Source organism: Mytilus edulis, chromosome 13 (assembly GCF_963676685.1).
Source record: "Mytilus edulis chromosome 13, xbMytEdul2.2, whole genome shotgun sequence".
Taxonomy (NCBI): Eukaryota; Metazoa; Mollusca; class Bivalvia; order Mytilida; family Mytilidae; genus Mytilus; species Mytilus edulis.
Genome location: NC_092356.1, coordinates 21,367,110 through 21,391,499, shown reverse-complemented (window position 1 = coordinate 21,391,499; position 24,390 = coordinate 21,367,110). Strand labels below are relative to the sequence as shown.

Here is a 24,390-nt window from a genome sequence, read left to right as displayed (position 1 = left end):
GACGAGACGTTCTATGGCATAACGCTATCTCATCAATTATCTGATCAGACATAGTGACTGGTGTGACGTTTTTTACAGCCTGAGTAGCAGTTGCCTGCAAGCTATTGACCACCGAATGAGTCGGGGAATGCATATCCTTACATGGATAAAAATCTGTATCGACATTTCCCCCCATAAAAATGATTTAACTATGTTAATAATCTATTTGTCACTCATAAATTATCAAGAATAATATCGTGAAATCGTGTAGTCAACGCAGAGAGGTCAACAAGATTAAACCAAAAAAAAAAACCTTACAAAAAACCGGGGTGATTCAACGTTCCAAGACGGATCTGCAAATGTACACTTGTTTTGAGTGAGTGAGTAGATTATATTATATATGCATTTCATTTTGAGATGAAAAACAAGGTTGATGTGAATAACGCAATACTACACCACATCTGGTTTACAAATAACAGAAGAATTTTTAATTTGGTTTTTAATCTCTTCTCACCAACAAATTACAAAAATATATCTTGTGTTCTTGTAGTCAGTGCAGAAATGTCCGTCAAGGTCACATAAAAGTATTGTCAAATGACTAAACACCTGAAGTACAACGACCGTTAAGATATAATTACATCATACGTAAATAGCTTGCTCTAAAAGTCCAACTTATTTGACACACATAAGGAGGCTCGCGGGTTTAAGATTTTCTAGAAATTTTATTTAATATTACATTTATTTATTTACATTTTGCAGCAATAATTCTACTGGATCATTGAGAAGCAAAATATCTCCTTAATAGATGTATGCGATTAAATTATTCGAGTCGTTTTTAAAGAGTTAATTAAATTTCCTTAGGTGTTCTTTTCCCCCTAAAGTACGCCATTATTAAAAAGAATATATCCCCACGTACACACAATCATGTATATTTATATATGAAAATATTTTAGAATGGCTAAAATTTTATCAGTGTTAGGTATAATGAATGCATGATCAATGAACACGCTTCAAGTGGAGATACACTTAGATCGTTTCAGATTTCCTTATCACGTCTGAAAATATTCCAAAGGACAAATAAACGTGTAAACAATTGTAAACGTATGAACAAAATGTTGTGCTTGATTCTTTTACTAGCTGTTACTGGACACGGCCTAGGTAGGATTTATGATTAATTTATGATATTGTCAGTATTAATTATTTATATTGATTACTTGATTACCAGTGAGAACTATTTGATAAACTTTAAGCTATAAGCTATTAAAACAATACTAGTAGTTGATTTCTGCGGGGAAAATAAAGTATGTGTTACATATTTGTTTTTCGTTCATTTTTTTTTATATAAATAAGGCCGTTAGTTTTCTCGTTTGAATTGTTTTACATTGTCTTATCGCGGCTTTTTATAGCTGACTATGCGGTATTGGCTTTGCTCATTGGTGAAGGCCGTACGGTGACCTATAGTTGTTAATTTCTGGTCATTTTGGTCTCTTGTGGACAGATCGATACGTACTGTATATATATATAAACTATATGATAAATAACTAATTCAGTATTTGAATGTCTTGAAGTCATAGGCTGACAAGCTTAACACTTATCATGAAATTTTATGACAAATGCATTCACGTAGATATTTATTCGTATTCATACTTACACAATGGCACAATAAAGAAAAGAAAGTGGTTCAACATTTTTCATCTATGTGTGTAAGAGTTGCCTTTGTTTGTTTTGTTTACATATTTGTTTTAATTTGTATACAAGTTTTTGCATAACGTCATTTGACAAATACTTCAAGCAAATCATGGACAAGAATGAATATATTAATCGATTAAAAAAGAATACAGTGAACCTACCATGCCTAATAACTTGACGTAAATTATACTGTATCATGTGTATCACACTGCAACTTTACGACGATATATATAACTTAAAACTTTAAATGCAGAGAATAAAAATGTGAAAGCAAACTCTGGTTTCTGTCCCGGAATTGCTTCTGTTAAAATGTTTTATGACTGTTGAACATCGGTATACTACTGTTGCCTTAATTCATAAATCAAAATTATTGCGTTTCAATTTAAGCCAGTGACCAGCCATGTACAGATTTAGGAGGCCATTGCCAGGATGACCACCACAAATGTAGTGGTTCTTACTACTCAGGGAAATGTTCTGGAAGTGCTACAAGACGTTGTTGTACAAGGACAGCAGTAGGTAGGTTACCGTTAAGTATATTAATAATGAACCAATTGACTCTCAAAGAAGTCGATTATCATAAGACGTGGCAATTAGATGCCTTGTTCGTAATATGTATATGTTAATATATTGGTAGTACTGTGTCAAAGAAAACATTTTAAGATTTTCAGAACTTTTTTTGGAGCTGCAGAAAACGTTTTTGTATAAGGCTTAAGACGATAAGCACTGAGTGACTGTTAAATACAGTAATTAACATTAAATGAAGGCTAGATATATTTTGTCTGCAAAACACATGTTTCTGATGATTTATCCCGGCCTAAAGAGAAAGTCATATACATATAAGGTGAAGAGTATAGCAATTTTCATTTCATAATACATTCAGTCGACAACAATAAGAGAGACTAACAATGGCTGCTCAAATTTATTTTTAATTTTCTCGATTACTCGTGACAATTCCCCCCTATGCATATCAAAAAGAGGAAGTGAAGAAATCTCGTGGAATTTTAATATAACAGATTTTGATAATGTGCATAATATAACTGTATATATTTCATTCAATTCGTACTTTTTAAAGCCAAGCACTATGGTACTAACAAATCATACAACCGTTTATAATGTAAAACCATTTTACTTTAAAAAAAATAATTTGGCAAAGTAACTAGGGTATTGTTGAAATCAATTGTAGAACATGATACTGGTGACTGCTCTAATGTGAAGATAATATCACGTGACAGTTGGGGAGCCCGAAGACCAGCGAGTATATCGACTATCCATTCACCAGTTCCTGACTTCTTCATACATCATACCGAAGGTGGAGCTTGTACATCATTTTCTGCATGTATCTCACAAATGAAAGGAATACAAAATTACCACATGGATGATGCTAACCACCGTAAGTCATTCAATCAATCAGCACGACTCGGGTGACTACGCTTTTGTCCGTCTATCCAGATTGAGGTACTGAATAGGCCGAGTTGTGACGATTGTCATGCAATGAATTTAATAAAACTAAAAAAATATACCATTGGCTATTCTTTCATTTTCAAAGATAGGAACTACATCTACACTAGCAGCTACGTTTTTTTTCTAGGGAACCAGGATGCCCTTAGACGAAGTTGATCATATGAGAATTTAGTCCCTTGTGTCATATCTAGCTCCTCACGTGTTTCGATATTCATCCATCTCTTATTTTTGTTTGTTTTGATCTTTAATTTCCTGTAAATACGGAATAGCGCTCCAGACGCATACAATTTATCATTATTATTTTCTATTATACACTCCAGGAAAAATTTTATTTATTAAGGGAGGGCACTTTAGCGTGTTATTTAGGATAAACAACTGACAAGTTATGTATTTTCTCCTGACACCACGTGAAAGTTGGCATAACAAGTTCCTAGTTTGCACCAAAACATAACATAGAAAGCAATTCAAGTTGATATCGATTCAAAGAATGTTCGTGAAGACTTATATATCATTTGCTTTAATGTCCCTTCTGGAGTATTCCTGATGAAATTCAATCTAAGAAACGCTTCCAACAAATTTCGCGATTACTAAAAAAATTATTAAAAAGCATACACAATCAACACGTAAAACAGAAAACCTATTTATTCTTATGTGATTCGATGTTAAGGATGCTCGTTATTCTTGTTTCAGAATAACAAACTTTTTAAAAGAAGTTTGTTTGATAATAAATAATTTAACTTTGGATGTAACGCGTCTTCTGATTGGCTGACGTTATTATAGGAATTGACTGTATTTCTTCTGTCTATGAAGAAATAACATAAAAAATTTGATACACACTGAATAACGCGCCTAGCGGGTTATTTAACAGTGTGCACTTCATTTGTTATGTTATTTCGAATAGACAGAAAAAATATTACAGTCATTTCTTATCATTTAATTCTAAATTCCATTTTAAACCGTAGAAAACCATGAAAAACGTTGATGACGTCACGGTCACATGACTAAATTATGTATATGGGCTAATAACAAAATAACATCAGCCAATCAGAATACGTGTTACATCCAAAATTAATTTTTAAGGGAGTTAAAACTTTAATTTCTTTATGATTCGTATATTTAAAAAGATTTTTTATTAATAATGTCAGTACCGAAGTAAAAATTAAAAAAACGAAAACAAAACGTTTTTAATGTCATGCGTCCGACGCACTTTTCTGGAATTACCATCACGAGGAACGCCGACAGCCGAATATTTGAAAACACGGGATGTTTACAAACGGAAATTGTTGAAGAGCTATTTATTACAAATCACTAAATAGTATGTTACAATTGAATATTAACGATGGCGTTAGAAGCGCCCTTTTTTATGTAAAAAAAAATAGGAATAATTATTATTTCGTATTAACAGATTGGTCGGACATTGGATACAGCTTTTTAGTTGGTGAAGATGGCAAAATCTACGAGGGTAGAGGCTGGAATCGAATAGGAGCGCACACTCAAGGATATAACAGCCGTGGGCTGGCCGCCTCATTTATGGGAAGTTTTATGACCCATTCCCCCAATTCTGCTGCTCTAAATGCTGTCAAAGAGTTGATTCAATGTGGAATCAGCAAAGGAAAAGTTTCGCATTCTTATGCCTTGTTTGGACATCGCGATGTTGGATCCACTGACTGCCCAGGCACAGCTTTGTACAACGTCATCAAGACATGGCCTCGTTTCCATGCACATTCTCCAAAATAATTTGTTTACGTTATCTGATTATGCTTATTTTTTTCAATAATAATATCAAAACAAAAGAATGTTTGATTTTATCAATTATTTGTATGACACGTGAGCTACGGAATTTGAAAATTGATGATCAGTTTGTGAAATAAAAAAATGTCGAACTTTTGGAAATATAACTTTTTTCATGAAAGGCTTACTATGATGAACTTGTAACTTTAATATACATATAGATATAAGAAAGTGTGGTATGAGTGCCAATGAGACAACACTCATTTCAAGTCACAATTTATAAAAGTAAAACTTCATAGGTCAATATATATGCATGTTTGTGCTTATGTTATTTTCCGTCTGTGTTACTCAATTTGTTAATTAGGTTATAATCGCAGCTCCTTGATGATCGTTTCTGTTAAATGCAATGACAACTAGTCACCTGTGGACAAGTTAGAACTTGCCATATTGTTTAGACACTTTTCTATTGGTTTAGACTATGTTGCCCTCTCAATTGTTAGATCTACCTTGTTTAAACATTCGTCGATGTGGATTATTCATCTGGTAATTCTGAATTTCTTTCATTAGATTTGTACATTGTAACAACGAGTGAATCTTTCGACCTTTAACGGGATGTATTAAAAAGTAAGTTTCATGATTAAGAATGTTTAATAAGTTAACAGGTCGATGTGCTCAATTTCACGTAATATTATCCATAAGCTTCTGCAATAACCAGCGTTGTTTCCTGAAGATGAAGAGAGACAGAGAGAAAAAACCTCATAAAACTTTGAATTCAAAAATAAAACCCCAATATCAAAAATACACGTTCAGAAATGGCGACTGTTATAACGGACTTTTATTTTTTTGAAGTTTACCAGCGCCTATTTAGATTGATCTGCTTGTCTGAGTATGTGCATGCTGCTGAATTCAATTTAAACATTGTAAGGTAATACATTGTTGTAAACAGCCATCCATGTTGTTTGAAATTAGGATTAAGAAATTCTCTACGAAATTGACACGTTAAAATCCAGTGCGGCTATGTATCCTTCTTACAAAACGCATATCTACAATCATTTACCTACTGTGGTTTGTGTACAGCATCTATGTATTTGAACGCAAATATTTACCGTTACAGTAAGTCCCTGGACATTATTTTTTGTCATTTTGACACCGATCATTACTGTCTAAAAAGACCTGGTCACTACCTTAAATAGTGGACGTCATAAAACACAACGAAACCTAACAAAAAAATTGAAAGCATGAAAATAAATCAATAGTAGCACATAAATCCATTTTGAACTTACACAAAAAAAAAACAGCTGTAAATCTTACAATCTCTAGAGGCAGCGAGTCCAGATGCGGCAACGGAGAAAACGGCTCCTACAATTCACACACCATGTGCCATGTGATTGCAAACCCAGTCAAGACATCATTATAGCCGAAAGGTAACACGACGTAAACTGAGAGCTGACAACCACTCATGTATCCAAAGCTGCATGATATGACGTTACGTAGGAACACGTGTGCCACATGTCAGGATCTGCTTACCCTTCCTGAGCACCCAGTGATTGTTGGTGTTCGTGTTGCTGGTCTTTAGTCTTCTATGTTATGTCTTATCTACTTGTATTTTTCTGTTTGTCTGTTACTTATTTTCAGCCATGGCGTTGTCGGTTTATTTTCGATCATTGAGTTTGAATGTCCCTCTGGTATTTTTCGCCCCTCTATTTGGAAAAAAGCTAGGGAATATAAAATTGCACTCGGCATACAACATTTGGGATAAATCAAGGACCGATAATCAGTTTGAAAGGACTATATTTTTTTATCCAATGACAATTCATGACACAAGTAAAACCTATCGAAGTGCGCGTTTGACTTGAAATGTATATATACATAATATCTTTCATAAGGTACTTTCCCAAACATTATTTCTTCTGTAAATTCCATCTGTCTTATTGACAAAGTACGAGTGGAAATTTAAAGAAAGTATTTTCTTTAAATTCTCGAATTAAAAGCTGATCAACACACATTTTTTTATATGCATTCAGTAAATGATGAGTTATTGATGTTTTAAATCAGTAAATTATTTATTTCTAATGAAATATAAAAAAAAAAACATATTGTATACTCCGTCATAAATAATGTGTTATTTGTATGATAAAGATTCGAATTCAAATGATATCCGTTTTTATTCGAGCGTCACTGATTGCTATCTTGTAAACGAAACATGCATATGGCGTACACAAAGTTATTCCTTGTACTTATGATGAGTTTATTTATTCAATTATCAATACATTGAAAGAAGATCAAAGTCAAGAATGATGTAATCTATTTTTTTTTTATATAAAATATAAGTACTTTATTATTACAAAATAATCATAATGGTTTGACTTGATTTTAATCTAAAATTAGGTTCACAGACAACGATGTACTGTAAAAGATTACATAAGAGTTTGAAGTGTATTTATACAAAATTCTTGGAGGTCTATACAATGTCAATGAAATCGAGTCAAAAAACTGCACTGGAAAGAATTTCAAACTGGTCCGAGTTGTCTTTAAAAGTGGTCCGAGCTGTTTTATAAAAAGTGCCCATAATGTCTTGATCCGAGTTGTACTGATTCTGACAACCTCACTGATAGTTGTAAAAAGATGTATTTATACCTACTGCATTTCATAGACAAGAAAAAGAGAGAAGAACGATACTAGAGGGACACTCAAACTCATAGATCAAAAAGAAAAAGACAACGACATTGCTACAAAAGAAAAAGACAAACAGACAAACAAAAGTACTCCAGACACAAAATAGCAAAATAAATACTGAGCAACACGAACCCTACCGAACACTGGGAGTGATCTCATGTGCTCCGGAAGGGTAGGCAGATGTGGCACCAGTCGTGTTGCTCATGTTATTACAAACCCGGTAATTAGATAGTCTAATACGTTAGGTCACATTCTTAAAAAGGGAACGGTAGTAACTTTTTCTGCGCTCTTTTATTTGTTTACAAAAGAGATCTGCAACTAGGACAAACTTACTTGCAATAACTGTTTACTTTGTATGTTTTCTCACGTTAAAAATCTAATATTAAACAAAACAACATTAGGCGGTGATCTTTCTCTCGTGGTCTGCAACAGTACCGCTATTTTTGTCATTAATGTGTACTTATTCTTTTTAAATCTTAAAAGAGAAAAACAAAATCACTTATAGAATAAATTCATAATGAAGATGGGGTTTGCGAAACAACCCGATCAAAGAGAAGAAAACAGTCAAAGCTGGGTCTTCAACACAGCGAGAAAATACCACCCGCGGAAGCAGGCTTTATCTAGCCTCCAAACTGGTTCAGTTCACCTATGGACATATTATTTCTCCAGTTGACGTGTCTTGTAGTCACAGTCACTGTTTTTCCAACCTTTTCACCGATTTCGATCCCCTATTGATTTTTGAAATATGTTGGTTTTTTTTATATATTTTTTTTTAAATCTGTTAGTAACTCCGCTAAAGCCAATGATTTCTTTTTTTGATTCAGCAAACCCCGTTTGCATGCCATCTTAATCACTATGTATTTTACCGTATCTCAAGTATGCAGACGCCAATTAAAACGAAGGGTTTCAATCCAAGAATCGACATATTCTTTTGGCATATATAAAGCACTGTAAGCAATCAAAAATTAGGTTTCTGCTTTACTAGATGATAAAATACTTATATTCAAGAAGAACGGGTAATAATATTAAAATCCTTTCCGATGCTTACTTCATGTATTTCATGAAAATGATTTTTTAACAAAAATTCTTAAAAGAAATTAGATGCAAAAGAGGTGACCAGAAGCGTTTACATTTTATTCAAATGAGTACAAATATGCGCCTATCGTTTGCAAATATAAACATATAAGGTCATATTTTGTTTACAAACACTGTATGTGCGCAGTAAATACCTTCACATTATTTGTAACCCTAGTTTTGATCCATCTATTAAAAAAATATTTATCACAAACAGTATCTATAAATCAGTGAACCACATGACTGCAATAAACAGAAAGCTCTCCCCAAAATAGGCGGTCCTTAATACATTTGATTCATTTACCTAACCACACTTGCCAAGTTATTTATTATAACATAGGTATGACGTATATACGTATATATATAAACAGTGTATACAACATATAGAAGATAGATTTAGCAAACATGTCAAGTATGAGAAAAATGTTGTGCTTGATTCTACTATTTACTGTTACTGGCTGCTGTCTGGGTAAGAATTTTGAATGATAGATTTTGAGTTATATTCATTTACATTAATTGATTGATTAACGTCAAGTGGTAATTATTTAATGCAATGAATACTAGAAACGTTTAAAACAATTATCACAAAAGTATTTTTTTGCATGGTAGGAAGACAGTGATGGATGAAGATAAATTCAACTGATTAATGTTAAAGGAAAAAAAACAACAGCTGAAAACATAATGCAGTTTTGCAATACATTTCGTCAATCAAACTACGTACAGTAATCGTTTCTGTTCCAAAACTATTTTCCTTCAGTGAAGAGAAGTATGCGGATGGATATTGGAACTGCCGGATAGTTTGTTCTTCATTTAGTTCACAGTAAAATTCAATTAAAAAAACCCATTATAACCTATAAAGACAAATGCATTTAATGGAGAAATGTTTAAACGTTAAATTAATTAGCTAGTTTTTTTTAATGACACAACATTTAAATGGCGCGATTTAATCAGTGACAAGTATTCCGCTTTTTTTACATGTGTGTCAGAGTTGTGGTTGTTTGTTTTGTTTACATATTCCCTTTTTCATTTACTGGCAAAGACATTTATTGAGAATTTGTCTAAATGGGAGCTTGTAGTCAAGTTTTCTTAACATTTTGTTGTTTTACAGATTCGTAATGCGTGTTTCGACCACACATAATAGTTTAAGAAGTAGTTAACAAAACTGTATAAATTTTTTTTATCAAATATTCAATCGATACGGTTCATTTTTTTATTATTCATTTTTAATGATATGAAAAATTATTTGAATTTTCTGGAAAATATGAAATTCTCACAACAGACTGAATAAAGAGGTACTTATGATGTAGTCTATTTTTTATAACCAGATGTTACGTAAAAGATCAGGGTTGACTAACGACAACACTGTAGTGCAGAGATTTTGAATTTGAAACACTTTGAAAACTTGTTTATCAATTTTACAGGATTACAATAGTCCAGTTACCCTTCCGGAGCACCTGACTTCACTCCCGGTTTTTAGTGGAGTTCGTGTTGTTTCTTAATTATTATTTATAACTGTTGATGTAAATTTCCTTTGGATTTGTGAGTCTTTGTTTACTCCTTGGTTTTGATTGTTATTGTCTTCGTACAAACGCGTTAAAATGTATCAGAATTTGTTTAATCGCTAGTTAAAACTGTAAAGTTAAAGTACCCAAAATTGAACCTTCTTTGATTTATGGTCCAGTTTCAAGTTTCCATTCTGTGTTTATTTGTAGATGCATCCTTATTTTACTTTATAGTTCCAACAATTTGATTTTGAAATTATGTATTGGATCATACAACAGTAGGTATGGAATTACTTGCAAACGAATCCTGATACCGTTATCAGGAATATAGAAGTTGTATTCATGGTTAAATTAACATCTGTTAATAAATAAATGACTAATGTTTTGATTGAAATCTTAAATGGATTCGAACAACATTAGTTAGAATAGCGATGATATAGATATAAAAGGAAATGTTTATAAGGATTAATTCTTGACGAATAAAGATTTTCATAAATGTTGTTTTTTATACAACATAATTCAAGGATAAAAAGAATAAATAAAAACAAAAAGGGGGGGGGGGGGATATACCAGAGGGAAAGTCAAACTCCATGATCGAAAATAAACTGATAACTGATGGCTAAATAATAAAAGGACAATCAGACAAATAAAAGTACACAAGACACAAATGTACTTCAAAATGTAATTTGAACTTTGCCAAAAAAGCTTTTGTAATTAGTTTTTTTTTATTTTCCCTTTTAACTTTGATTTATATGATGAATATCTCTACACCACTCTGCCTAAGAAGCGTAACATTTTTAAGTAGTAGTTGTTTTCATATATGCACTTGAAATGGTTTATATTTTACTACGCATTTTAGATTTCGCTAATGAAAATCTATAGAGCAGATAGTTTTGACTTTTAAAAATTAATTTGATACGTAGATAAAAATAATATTCACTTTAAATTATATCGTAAAATTTCTTAATACCTTTGAACTTTGAGACATTTACAAATACCTTATTGCGTCCGGTTTGTGTTTTTGCAAGATGTTTGTTTATCCTGCTTTGTATCGATCGGACGAGTTTAGCCCTTTTTCACAGGATTTTTGAATCAGCCATGCCGGATCTATTTGATCACTCCGCATTTTCAGATGATGCAGAAATCTAAGGTGACCTCATATAAGATACTAATTATGTGATTTCATGACTTTAAAACGTTACGGATAAGTGTATAACAAGCGACACGAATGGGCCCGCTCGCCAAAAAAAACGTCACTCATCATAGTTAACCCATATTCTAAAATTATCTCAGTATGTTAATGGGTTTAAAAAAAGTCCATAAAACTGCAGAATGACAGATTCTGTTTCAATAAAATAAAATTGAGAATGGAAATGGGGAATGTGTCAAAGAGACAACAACCCGACCAAATTAAAAACAACAGCAGAATACACATTTAAGAGCGTGGTTTTGAATTTTTGCCTTTGTGGTTGTCAATATTGTTGTGCAATAGATTTAATTTGTAAACATATGATGACTAACAAAGCATTTAAAGTGGGTTACTAAGACTATCATTATAATTCTAATATATTTATTTTTTTTTTGGGGGGGGACCATTGTCTCTTTTACTGTCCGTTTTTTTTATTTATGACCGTTCATAAATAAAAAAGTTATTTTAAAGTTTACAAACACTTTTTTTAATTTAATCTTTAGATCGATTCTGTATCGTTCGTTGTCTCGAATTTTGGACGAATCGAATTTTTACCGATACTCATACTTTGTTCCCTAAAAGAAATCTTTATTTTAACTCCTGATGAGTTAGAACTGGGTGAGTCAAAATCTATGTTAATTCGACCTTAACATTACGGTCCAAAGTTAAACATAAAATATTCAAATTGCTTTATTTATCTCTAAATAATTAATACGAGTATGTCAAAACATGACACTGGGGATTAAAATATATTAAAGAATTCATCTGACGAATTATTCAACCTTTGCCAACATTTTTCATACAATTTCTGTTTCGTAATATGTGACCAGCCACGACACATCCAGGCTTATGGAGGTAGAACGTCATTGTGAGAAAATCGCCGTTAACTATATGTGACTAGCCACTTCCAGGCTTGGGAGGGTACATTGTCTAAAATTTGCTGTTTGTATATTTATCTAGAATATTCCGAAACAAAACTCTCTGTCATGTTATTATGACATATTTGTTGTAATAGTCATTTCGAATATCGGTATGAAAATGAGACTGTTCTATGACGGCTTTTATGTATTGAAGGCACTTATTTATAAAATAAAAAATTATTGTATTTATTGGCTCTTAGTAAATAAACTAATCATAGATACCAGGACTAAATTTTATATATACGCCAGACGCGCGTCTACAAAAGACTCATAAGTGACGCTCGAATCCAAAAAAGTTTTATAAAAAAGGCAAATAAAGTACGAAGTTGAAGAGCATTGAGATCCAAAATTCCTAAAAGTGTTGTCAAATACAGCTAAGGTAATCTATGCCTGAGGTAGAAAAGCCTTAGTATTTCAAAAAATTCTAAATTTTGGAAACAGTTAATTTATAAATATAACAATATCAATGATAATTCATCATGTTCATGTCAGCACAAAAAGTGCTGACTACTGGGCTTGTGATATCCTCGGAGTAATAAATCCCACCAGCAGTGGCATCGACCCAGTGGTTGTAAATAAACTCATCATAGATACCAGGACTAAATTTTATATATACGCCAGACGCGCGTTTCGTCTACAAAAGACTCATCAGTAACGCTCGAATCCAAAAAAGTTGAAAAAAGCCAAATAAAGTACGAAGTTGAAGAGCATTTAGATCCAAAATTCCTAACAGTGTTGCCAAATACAGCTAAGGTAATCTATGCCTGAGGTAGAAAAGCCTTAGTATTTCAAAAAATTCAAAAATTTTGTAAACAGTTAATTTATAACAATATCAATGATAATTCATGTCAGCACAAAAAGTGCTGACTACTAGGCTTGTGATACCCTCGGGGAAATAAATCTCCACCAGCAGTGGCATAGACCCAGTGATTGTAAATAAACTCATCATAGATACCAGGACTAAATTTTATATATACGTCAGACGCGCGTTTCGTCTACAAAAGACTCATCAGTGACGCTCGAATCAAAAAAAGTTTTAAAAAATAGCGTATTTGAAAAAAATTTCAAAGACTTTAATTTACTATAATACAAACAATTCTTAGCTCTATTTTAGAACATGTAATTTAAACTTGTTGAAATGAAGTTAGTTTAAAATTTGTTAAAGTAAGCTTTAAGAATTCCTTTTTTTAATTTAGATTTATTATGCATGTCTCTATACTTAGTATGCGACGCGCAACAGTTTATAAGTAGGTATTCTCTTATATGCATTTTATACGGTGCATTTGTTAGGGATGTATTTCAGATTTCATTTATGAAAGGAAATCTATGGAGCAGAAATTTAATTCTTTTTGTATCAATTTAAAATGTAGATTCAAATATTTTTCACTTCAAACGATAAAGTTAAACTTCTTCAAAACTTATATATGATGTATAGTTCGGCGTCAGCAAAAAAGAAGCCAAGGAAAGTGTTTATCTCTTCTTCACAAATACGTATTTCATTGAATCTCGATATTTATCATGTTTAAAGTTTTTCTAACAATGACGTTCTACCTCCATAAGCCTGCAAATGATATGGCGGGTCACATATTTGATAGTATATAAACGCATATTGTTGCCATGGTAACACTAACAAGAAACTATTTTTCACCGTTTAAACTACACAAAATTCTATCTATGGAAGATATTGATGACATACATACTCACATCTATCATATAAACAGGAAGCTATTTTTAAAAAAGCAAAGAAAGGGTATGACCTAATTTTATTGTTTTTCCTACTGTAGATTGCTCATTTAGGGTAAGACTGTATGGCCCCGACAAGATGTGCGAATTTTCTTTTAGAAAGAACTAGAAAATTAAACATTAATGTTTATATTTTTTTTAATTTAAGCCAGTGACCAGCCATGTATAGATTTTGGAGGGCAATGCCAGCATGACAGCAACCCATGTAGTGGTTCATATCACTCGGGGAAATGTTCTGGAAGTGCATCTAACCGTTGTTGTACACCGGGTACGTAATATGGCTCAATCGATTGTCAATAGAATCAGAACTTTCAAAGAAGTCGTCAGTCATTATTCATATCTTTTATATTTCGTTTTGAATTAAATCTATCGCAATATAATTTAATTTGGATGTAACGCGTCTTCTGATTGGCTGAAGTTCTTTTGTTTATCAGCTTATAGATATAATTTTGTCATGTGACCGTGGCGTCATCAACGTTTTTTCATGATTTCCTCCGGTTTATAATGGAATTCAGAATTAAATTATAAGGAATGACTGTAATATCATCTATTCGAAATAACATAAAAATGTGGTGCACACTTCAAAATAACACGCTACTCGGGTTATTCAGTGTTCAACACATTTTTGATGTTATCGCTTCATAAACCGAAAACAAAAATTACTATTATTCCTTTTATGACGTTGACAGTACTTGAGACACAATACAATATGATAATACCATGTGTCTGGCGTATATACAAAATTTAGTCCTGGTTTCTAGGATGAGTTTATGGTAAGTATAATTATCATGATGAACGTTGAAAAAGGTGTCTTTTAAAAGTAAGCGTTTCTTAAATTCAAATTTTGACTTTTTCAATCATATGGAAATTCTTGTTACATAGTTAATGGAATAAATAGAATTTTATGTAGATAGTCATTTAGATCATTTGTGTTTACAAAATATGAAAAATAGAAAAGGCAACACTTGTATACATATGAATAAGCAATTTATGCTAAAACAAATTGAACAAAAAGAGTGTGAAAAATAGTTATGCATTTATTATTTACGTGTATTAGAGTTGTGTTAATTTATTTTCTTTATAATTGGTTTAATTTTTGTATAGTTCTTTTCATAACCCAAATTTACAAATATTTGAAGCAAATTAAGACAAACAACAAGTGTAACAATCAAATTAAATGAGGAAAACAGACGGATATGAATGAGTATGAAAATGTGAAATAAGTCAAATAAACTCATCATAGATACCAGGATTGAACTTACTCCAACGAGACAACATCCTGACCAAAGAGAAGATAACAGCCGAAGTCCACAAATGGGTCTTCAATTAATATGTAAACATACCAATGACCCAAAATGTTAACGCACATCTGACAAAACTACAACTGTACGACAGTCTATAGAAGTTAAAACGTCAACTAGAAAAAATATGAATAATCAGACATATTTGTAACTTTTAAAAGGTTTTTTTTTTCAATTTAAGCCGGTGATCAGCCATGTATAGATTTTGGAGGCAATTGCCAATATGACAGCAACCCATGTAGTGGTTCTTATTACTCAGGGAAATGTTCTGGTAGTACAAACAGACGTTGTTGTAAACCAACAACACTGGGTACGTAGTCATAACATATACTAAACATGGAGCAATTGACTGTCAATACAATAGCTTCTCACAAAGACGACGTTGTAAACCATAATTTGAGTAAAAATTGGGTAAATTTTAACAAATTTCGTGACATGGATAGAATAAAATGCGAAAAAAGCAGACACATGTTTACATAAATAAGAAATGTAAACTAAAATAAAATGACACCAAAGAGTAGTTAGAATGATAATGTATTTTTATTCATGAGTGTAAGCGTTTCGTTTATTTGTTTTGTATATACATATTATATTTAAAAGTACGTCTGAGCCAGTGACAACTATACAACAGATTTATCCATCGGATCACCAGTAGTGATGGTGATACATGGCTGTGTACATTATGTATATACAACCTGTCTAAACATCAACCCAACAATGTTAGACCTGTAAATTTGCTTTCGCAAATTATTTGTTCCTCCCTCGACAGGATTCGAACCCATGCTACTGAGATATCGTGACACCAAATCGCCTGCACTGTAGCCGTCCCGGTAGACAACACGACCACCTGGGCTTGAAAATGAAGCTTTCGGTGGCCATGTGTTACCTTTAGACGTCAGTTTTAATCTAGCGTCGTACTACAGTACATGATATATAAGGCATGGAGATTTTTATTATATTTAATATATATAAACTTTAATTAGTTTGCATTACGCAAATAGACAAGTATTTTAATCAAGAGAACGAGTAAAATAAACCAACAAAATGGGGGTGGGTCGGATGGCAGGGCCCCGGGGGAGGGGGGTTCGGGGCTGGTTTTGAGTAGGAATTTAGTAAACATAATGATGACACAACATTACATTTTACCAAACTGCAACTGCACGACAACCTTTAGAACTTAGAAGCACAGATAGAAAGAATAAGAAAGAGAAGGCATATATGTAAGGTATATATTTTTGTTTCAATTTAAGCCGGTGACCAACCATGTATAGACTTTGGAGGGCAATGCCAGCATGACAGCAACCCATGTAGTGGTGAATATTACTCAGGGAAATGTTCTGGTGGTGCATCCAACCGTTGTTGTAAACCAGCAGCAGTCACAGGGATATTTGGTACGTAAAGTATATTTTACAGATCGGGGTTTAGAGCTGCTGAACACATGTTTCCATCAAAATATTACAGCCAAAATCAAGAATCCAAAGAATAAATAGTAAAATACTCTTATAAATTCAATCGATAAAAATAAAAAAGCAACACTTATTACTCAAATTAGTTGTCTTTTCCCTGACATGCCTGATGACTTATGATAAATTGCCGATGTACAATATCATATAGTAAGGATATCTAATGCAATTTGTCAAGAAATGCGTATCAGTGGCAAATTGATTATTATCATGAAACTTGAAGACGCAGAGAAGTGTAGACATACATGTATATGTTCATGAATAAGAAAGTTAATAAACAAAACAAAATGGCACAAAACAGTATTGAAAAAGGTTCTGCATGTTTATGTATGTGTGTTAGAGTTTTCATATTAGTTTATCAATGTTTAATTTTAATAAAGTTGTTTGCTTAACACCAATTGACCAAAACTTCAAGCAAATAAAAAAAGAGAACAGGTTAAACAAATAAATTAAATAGGAAAAAAGTATGAGTACGGTAAAGATATTAATGACACAAAATACGTGCTGAAATTTGACAAAATCAAAGCAAAAAAAGATGAGGTCTCAATGTCTCAGTAATACATTCAATCAGGCGCTAATGTGTGCACTACATTGCAACTGCAAGATGATGTATAGCACTTGGAACTACAAATAGACCGAAGAGAATGCATATAGGAATGATTTGTGTTTTTTTTTTGTATATGTTTGTCTTGACACTGTAACACAGTGATGACTGCTCTAACCATATTTTCACTATTTTACCGATTGTGTCTGTTTTGTTCACGCATCGTTGTAAAAATAACAGAATTTGATGCGACTGTCATACACGTGAGAGTTATAGCGCTATAAAACCAGGTTCTATCCACCATTTTCTACATTTGAAAATGCCTGTACTAAGTCATGAATAGGACAGTTGTTGTCAATTCGTTTGATGTGTTTTATCCTTTGATTTTGCCATTTATTTAGGGACTTTCCGTTTTGAATTTTCAGCGGAGTTTTTTTTTTCAATTTTTCAATTTCAGACGTTGACCAACCATGTATAGATTTAGGCGGTAGTTGTCAGGATGACAGCAACCCATGTAGTGGTTCATATTACTCAGGGAAATGTACCGGTAGTGCAAACAGACGTTGTTGTAAAACAATAGCAGTGGGTATGTAACCTTAAAATATATCAAATATGGTACAACCGACTTTCATTAGAATTGCAATTCTTACACAACATGCACAAGTCGTGAATCCTTATTTAAAGAAGTCTTAAACCGTTTTCCGGGTCAGTTAGATGGATTTTGTGTTAATTGAGTTACTCGCTAGTATATGTTGGCAGTACATACATGTAAGTCACATTTGAAAACGGGGTTTACAGCTTAAGAAAGCATATTTGCCTACCTTTAATGATGATAAGCATTAAGTGACAGCAGCTAGACAAACTAGATACATTTTGTTTCTTTAATGATATTCTAGCCAAATTAAAGGTTGCCAAATGCATCTAAGGAATATGCTGTAAAATGATTTTTTAATTAACGAATGCATTCTATCGTGTACAATGGGGAAAATCAACAATGATTAGTTAAATTAGTTCTTTCCCCTGATGACTCATGACAAATCATCTAGATATCTAGACGAATTTAAATATTAGTGATTTTCAAACTGTACATTCACATTTGTAGATGAATTAACAGTTTCTGAAGTCAAAAGTAAAAACACAAAAATACTGAACTCCGAGGAAAATTTAAAAAGAAAAATCCAAAATCAAAAGGCAAAATCAAAAGTCCAAACACATCAAACGAATAGATAACAACTGTCATATTTAACAAATATTGACAAATAGATATTAGAAGATGTGGTATGAGTGTCAATAAGACAACTCTCTCATCCATGTCACAATTCGTAAAAGCAAACCATTATAGGTCAAAATACGGTCTTCAACACAAAGTCTTGGCTCACATCGAGCATCAAGCTATAAAGGGCCCCCAAATGGTAACGTGTAAAACCATTCAAAAGGGAAAACCAACTGTATAATCTATATAAAAAACGAATAACGAAAAACACTTTTGAACCAAATCAATAAACGACAACTACTGAACCTCAGATTCCCGACTTACGACAGGTACAAACATATACGTACATTTAGGAGTGTCTAGGATTAATTCATTCAATTAGCAAATTGTGTAATTTTACGTCCAGATAATAAGCTGTGTGTTCTTGCGAAGAAAATACTCAAATGGTCCAGCTCGTACGTATTAGGTTCAAACACTCATATAGTAGGAACATGCCCATTAGATTTTAACAAAATGTAAATCTGTTCAAGTTAGTAGTATATTATTGAACTCGTTTGTAGAACATGATACTGGTGACTGCTCTGATGTTAAGATAATATCACGTGACAGCTGGGGAGCTCGGAGACCAGGAAGTACATCGACTATATATACGCCAGTTCCTGACTTTTTTATACATCATACTGACGGTGGATATTGTACGTCATTTTCTGCATGTATCTCACAAATGAAAGGAATACAAAATTACCACATGGTTAGCCGCAGTAAGTTATTCAATAAAAATAATAAAACTCAAAATTAAAAATAAATTTAAACTAAATAAGAAAAAGAGAATCCCAAATATTTACATTTGGATTTTCCCTTGCTTTGCTTTTATTTTCAAAGATAGGTAAAAGAGGTACGAAAGATACCAGTGGGAAAGTCAAACTCATAGATTGAAAATAAACTGACAACGCCATGGCTAAAAATAAAAAGACAAACAATAGTACAGAAGACACAACATAGGAGTCAGTAGCAATAACTATGTTGTTACTAGAAACTATTGTTTCATTTGTAAAGCATAGCTGACCTCTGCTTGGTTTGGGATTTGCTATTAGGTTCCTTTAGGACATGACGCTTTTTCGCGTTTTCTATATCTAAACATTTTGTGCTTTTACTTTGGCTGCTTGGATATACAATAGTACCAATTCTCAAGCTACGGCGACCGGTAAAATAACGAAAGATATCTAGAAAGTTTAACAAGTAAAAAGAGGCGAAAGATACTAAGAGGGACATATACACTGATAATTCGAAAATAAACTGACAATCCATGTCTTAAAAAGATTCAAAATTTTGGAAACAGTAAATCTATAGTATGAGCATATCAATGATAACTCATGTCAACACAGAAGTGTTGACTTCTAGGCTGATGATACCCTCAGGGAATGAAAACCTCACCAGCAGTGGCATCGAAACAGTGGTTGTTAATAAACTCATCATAGAAACCAGGATTGCAGTTTGATATTTGTACCAGAAGCGCGTACTGATCAGAAAAAAAGGAAAGAAATGTAGGTACGACAATTGGAACATATATGTGAAACAAATGTTACGCTAACCAACTCGTGATAGCGGCCGTGAAATGATTTCAGGAATCATTTGACCTTCGCCATTTGGAAATCTTGGTTTTATACATTCCTTGTGAGGAAATAAAGCCCTAGTATAACGTTAGATATTGCCTTATACTACTTAGTTTGCATAACAAACACAAATACCTGTAAACCAATACAAGATGATACTGTATCAAAGAATGTTTGCGATCACTAAAAGTATTTGTAATTTCACTTAACAATAACAAAGTCTCGACTGATTCCCTGCCCTAAATACATGTGACAACAGGCAGACGATGCAAGGAAGAGAAAATGCCAATAATGATACGATTTTAAACATTAAAAAAAAATGAGAAATTTGCAATGGTGTTTTATAACATCTTTGTTACTGTAAAAAAACAACAAATTAAACTAGAATTGTTAATATTTACAGATTGGGCAGACATTGGTTACAGCTTCCTTGTTGGTGAAGATGGGAAAATCTATGAGGGCAGAGGCTGGGATAAAGTAGGGGCTCATACTTCAGGCTATAACAGTCGTGGATTAGCAGCCTCATTTATGGGAAATTTTGCGACCCGTGCTCCCAATTCTGCTGCTTTAAATGCTGTTAAAAAGTTGATCCAATGTGGAATCAGAAAAGGAAAAGTTTCATCGTCGTACGCTTTGTTTGGACATCGGGATGTTAGTACCACTACATGTCCAGGCACTGCTTTGTACAACGTCATCAAAACATGGCCGCGTTTTAAGGCACATTCTCCTTAAAAAAAACTGTTTGCGTTATCTAATTTGTTATTTTACCAATTCTATTATCAAACTGATGTATTTGATGTCATCGTTTATTTGTATGAAACATGAGCTGTGGAATGTGACCAGCGAGGTTCTGTTAGCGAAATAAAAAAAAATTGAACTTTAAAAATATAACTCTTTTCACGGAATGGATAGCTTACTAAAATGAATTTGTTCCGGTAGCATGCATATGTCTGTTCGTGCTTATGTGAACTAAATTCAATATAACTTAAGTTGTGAATTAGTAGGTAATCGCAGATCCTTGATTTTTGTTTCTGTTAAATATAATAATAACAAGTTACCTTTATAGAATTGGGACAAGTTAGAGTTTGCCACATGGTATAGACTTATTTCTATTGCCTTTTTGAATTTTTCATCTACTCTGATTAAACCTTCGTCGATGAGGATAATCCATCTAAAAATTCTGAATTTCTTTCTTTCCTGTTTACAAAACTTTGAATTTTTCGAAAACTAAGGATTTTCTTATCCCCGGAATATATTACCCTTGCCGTATTTGGCACAACTTTTTGGATTTTTTGGGTCCCCAATGCTCTTCAACTTTGCACTTGTTGGCTTTTTAACTATTTTGATCTGAGCGTCACTGATGAGTCTTATGTATACGAAACGCGCGTCTGGCGTAGTATATTATAATCCTGGTACCTTTGAAAACCTTTTTCATCAGATTTTTACAATGTATCAACGAGTGAATCTTTCATCCTTTAGTGAGGTTCATGATTAAGAATGTTTGATATGTTAACAGGTCGATGTGTACGCTTTCACGTGATACTATCCGCAAGGTTCTGCAATAACCAGCGTAGTTCCCTGAAGATGCAGGGAAACCGAAAGAAATAATGACTAGAATTCATAAATAATACCCTTATAGTATTCATACACCTTCAGGAATGTCGACTTTTTTATCGTTGGAATAGAACGAAGCAATACCATAGGAACAGTACATATTAAGTTTGATATGCTAGGTCATAAAAAGTCCAAATGAGGTAATCGTAGAGATCATTTGCAGTTACATTTTATTCTACCTAGATAGAAACAGAACAGATATGTGTAAATCAGCTATGTCATTTTATCTATTTAGAGATAAACCAATTTTTCGTTGATGAGATTTTTAATTTGAAAGACGTGTAACGTCGTGGTAAATTCATATATTATTCTGAACTCAAGACGCGATTTTATCACATGAAAGTCAAACTTTGCTGTTAAGATTACCGTCGACAAAGGAGGATCGAAACTTTTATAACAGCAATCAAAATTTGTCTTTGTAATTGCAAAATAGAAATAATTGTTTGTTAATTTCATCTGTCCAATTGACTAAGTACAATTTTTCTTTTAAATACATTCTTGCATCAAAAGGTGAACATGCTGAACAACACATATATGCATGCAGTTAATCACAAGTAGGCGAGTATCTTTAATATCAGTTAATAATTTATTTCAAATGAAATATAAAAACATACTTTATTATACATGATGTGTCATGTGTTTGGCTTAAATTCGGATCAAATTGATATCCTTGTTCATTCGTGAATGATGAATATTTTGTAAACGAAACACGCATCTGGCGTACACAAAGTTATTCTTTGTATGAATGATGAGTTTATTTATTCAATTATCGATATATTGAAAGAAGATTAAAGTTAAAAATGATGTAATATATTTTTTTTTTATAAAATATAAGTACTTTCTTTCTATAGAAAAATAAAAACTTTCCCTTAATGGCTAGACTGGATTAAAATCTAAAATTGGGTTCACAGACATCTATGTACTTTAAAAGATTCCATATTAGCTTAAAGAGTATTTATACAAAATTCTTGGAGGGCTATTCTTTGGAAAATTTAATGTATTTCAATGTTATAAATGTACATGTATATTTGTACTTATAAAAAAATGTCAATCAAATCGAATCAAAACACTGCACTGGAAAGAATTTCAAACTGGTTCAGGTTGTCTTTAACAGTGGTCAGGGTTGTTTATAAAATTTGTCCATGATGTCTTGGTCCGAATTGTCTTTGTTCGGAGTTGTCCTGATTCTACAAACCTCACTGACAGGTGTTGGATAAATGTAATTTCATAGCCTAGTAAAAGAGGGGCGAAAGATACCAGAGGGACATTAAAACTCATAGATAAAAAAAAAACTGACAACGACATGGCTACAAAAGAAAAAGACAAACAAACAAACACAAGTACACAATTAACAACATAGCAGAATAAAGAGTGAGCAATAAGAACCCCAACGAAAACTGGGTGATCTCAGGTGCTCCGTGAGGGTCAGCAGATGTGGCACTCGTCGTGTTGCTCATGTTATTACAAACCCGTTAAATAGTCTAATACAGTTGATTACATTCGTGAAAAGGGAACGGTAGAAAGTTTCCTCGGCTATTTTATTTGTTTATAAAAGAGATCTGGAACTAGTACAAACTAACTTGCAATAACTGTTTACTTTATATGTTTGCTCACGTTAAAAATCAAATATTAAACAAAACAACATTTTCGGCGGTGATCTTTTTATCTCGGTCTGCAACAGGTCCGCTTTTTTCTCATTAATGTGTGAAAAATACTCCCTTATAGAATGAAATTTATAATGGAAATGGGGTTTGTATAAACAACCCGACTAAAGAAAAGAAAAACAGCCGAAGCTGGGTCTTCAACACAGCCAGCAAATATCACACGCGGAGGCAGGCTTTATCTGGCCTCTAAACAAAAATGTGTATTAATTCAGTTTACCATGGACATATTATTTCTCCAGTTGACGTGTCTTGTAGTCACAGTCACAGATTTTTGTCGGCCCTAACACCAATTACGAACCAGTATTGCTTTTATAATTTATTTTTTTGTTTAGATAAATCATTTTTTTTTTAATTTGTTAGTTCCTCATATTACAATCCTTTCCGATGCTTACTTCTTGTATTTCATGAAAAGGATTTTTTTCACAAAAGAGGCGTCCAAAAAACGTTCATATTGTATTCAAATGAGTACACATATGCCCACATCTTTTGCAACTATAAATATATGTAGGACTCTAAAGTGCGATGGTCACGCTAAGGTGCGATGGTCTACGCTAATGTACGATGGTGACTCATGCTAAAGTACGATGGTTGTTTGTTTGCTAAAGTGTGATGGTATAGTACGCTAAAGTGCGATGGAAAAATAGAGTAAGGTTCAAGGGCTTAAAACACTGATTAAGCATTGATGTTAAAAACAAGTTTTTTTGCAAGCTCTAGTATGCTATGATATAACATATAATGTGATGAGATTGATGATTTACCGATAGTCTTATGTGACTGTTTTAAAATTGAGAAGACTGACCTAGTAATAATTGCTAAAACGGTTATGTAGGTGTCACAAAATACTATATTTCCTTTAAATGATTTTTTAATAATTCGGGCGTATTGGATTGATTGTTGGTTGCTTAACGTCCAGTGGCAATATTTCATGCTTGTTCAGAGGCGTATTTGATAATTGATGTAGCTTGCCGTTTACACAGCCTATTAATGTAAACACATCAGTTGCAAATACAACAT

General features: G+C 32.8%; 2 protein-coding genes across 2 annotated transcripts; both read left to right on the top strand.

Moving 5' to 3' along the window:
- Positions 1-985: 985 nt before the first annotated feature.
- Positions 986-21,192, top strand: LOC139500177 (peptidoglycan recognition protein 3-like). The gene is made up of 7 exons (XM_071288915.1): positions 986-1,137; positions 2,056-2,184; positions 2,852-3,058; positions 4,535-4,865; positions 17,698-17,858; positions 19,046-19,246; positions 20,502-21,192. The coding sequence occupies exons 1-7, from the start codon at positions 1,083-1,085 to the stop codon at positions 20,828-20,830; spliced, it is 1,413 nt and encodes a 470-aa protein (XP_071145016.1). The 5' UTR covers positions 986-1,082; the 3' UTR covers positions 20,831-21,192.
- Positions 8,944-16,679, top strand: LOC139502176 (lysozyme 1-like). Its single transcript, XM_071291560.1, has 4 exons — positions 8,944-9,079; positions 14,113-14,232; positions 15,447-15,575; positions 16,516-16,679. Exons 1-4 carry the CDS (start codon positions 9,016-9,018, stop codon positions 16,662-16,664), a joined length of 462 nt encoding a protein of 153 aa, XP_071147661.1. The 5' UTR covers positions 8,944-9,015; the 3' UTR covers positions 16,665-16,679.
- Positions 21,193-24,390: the final 3,198 nt, after the last annotated feature.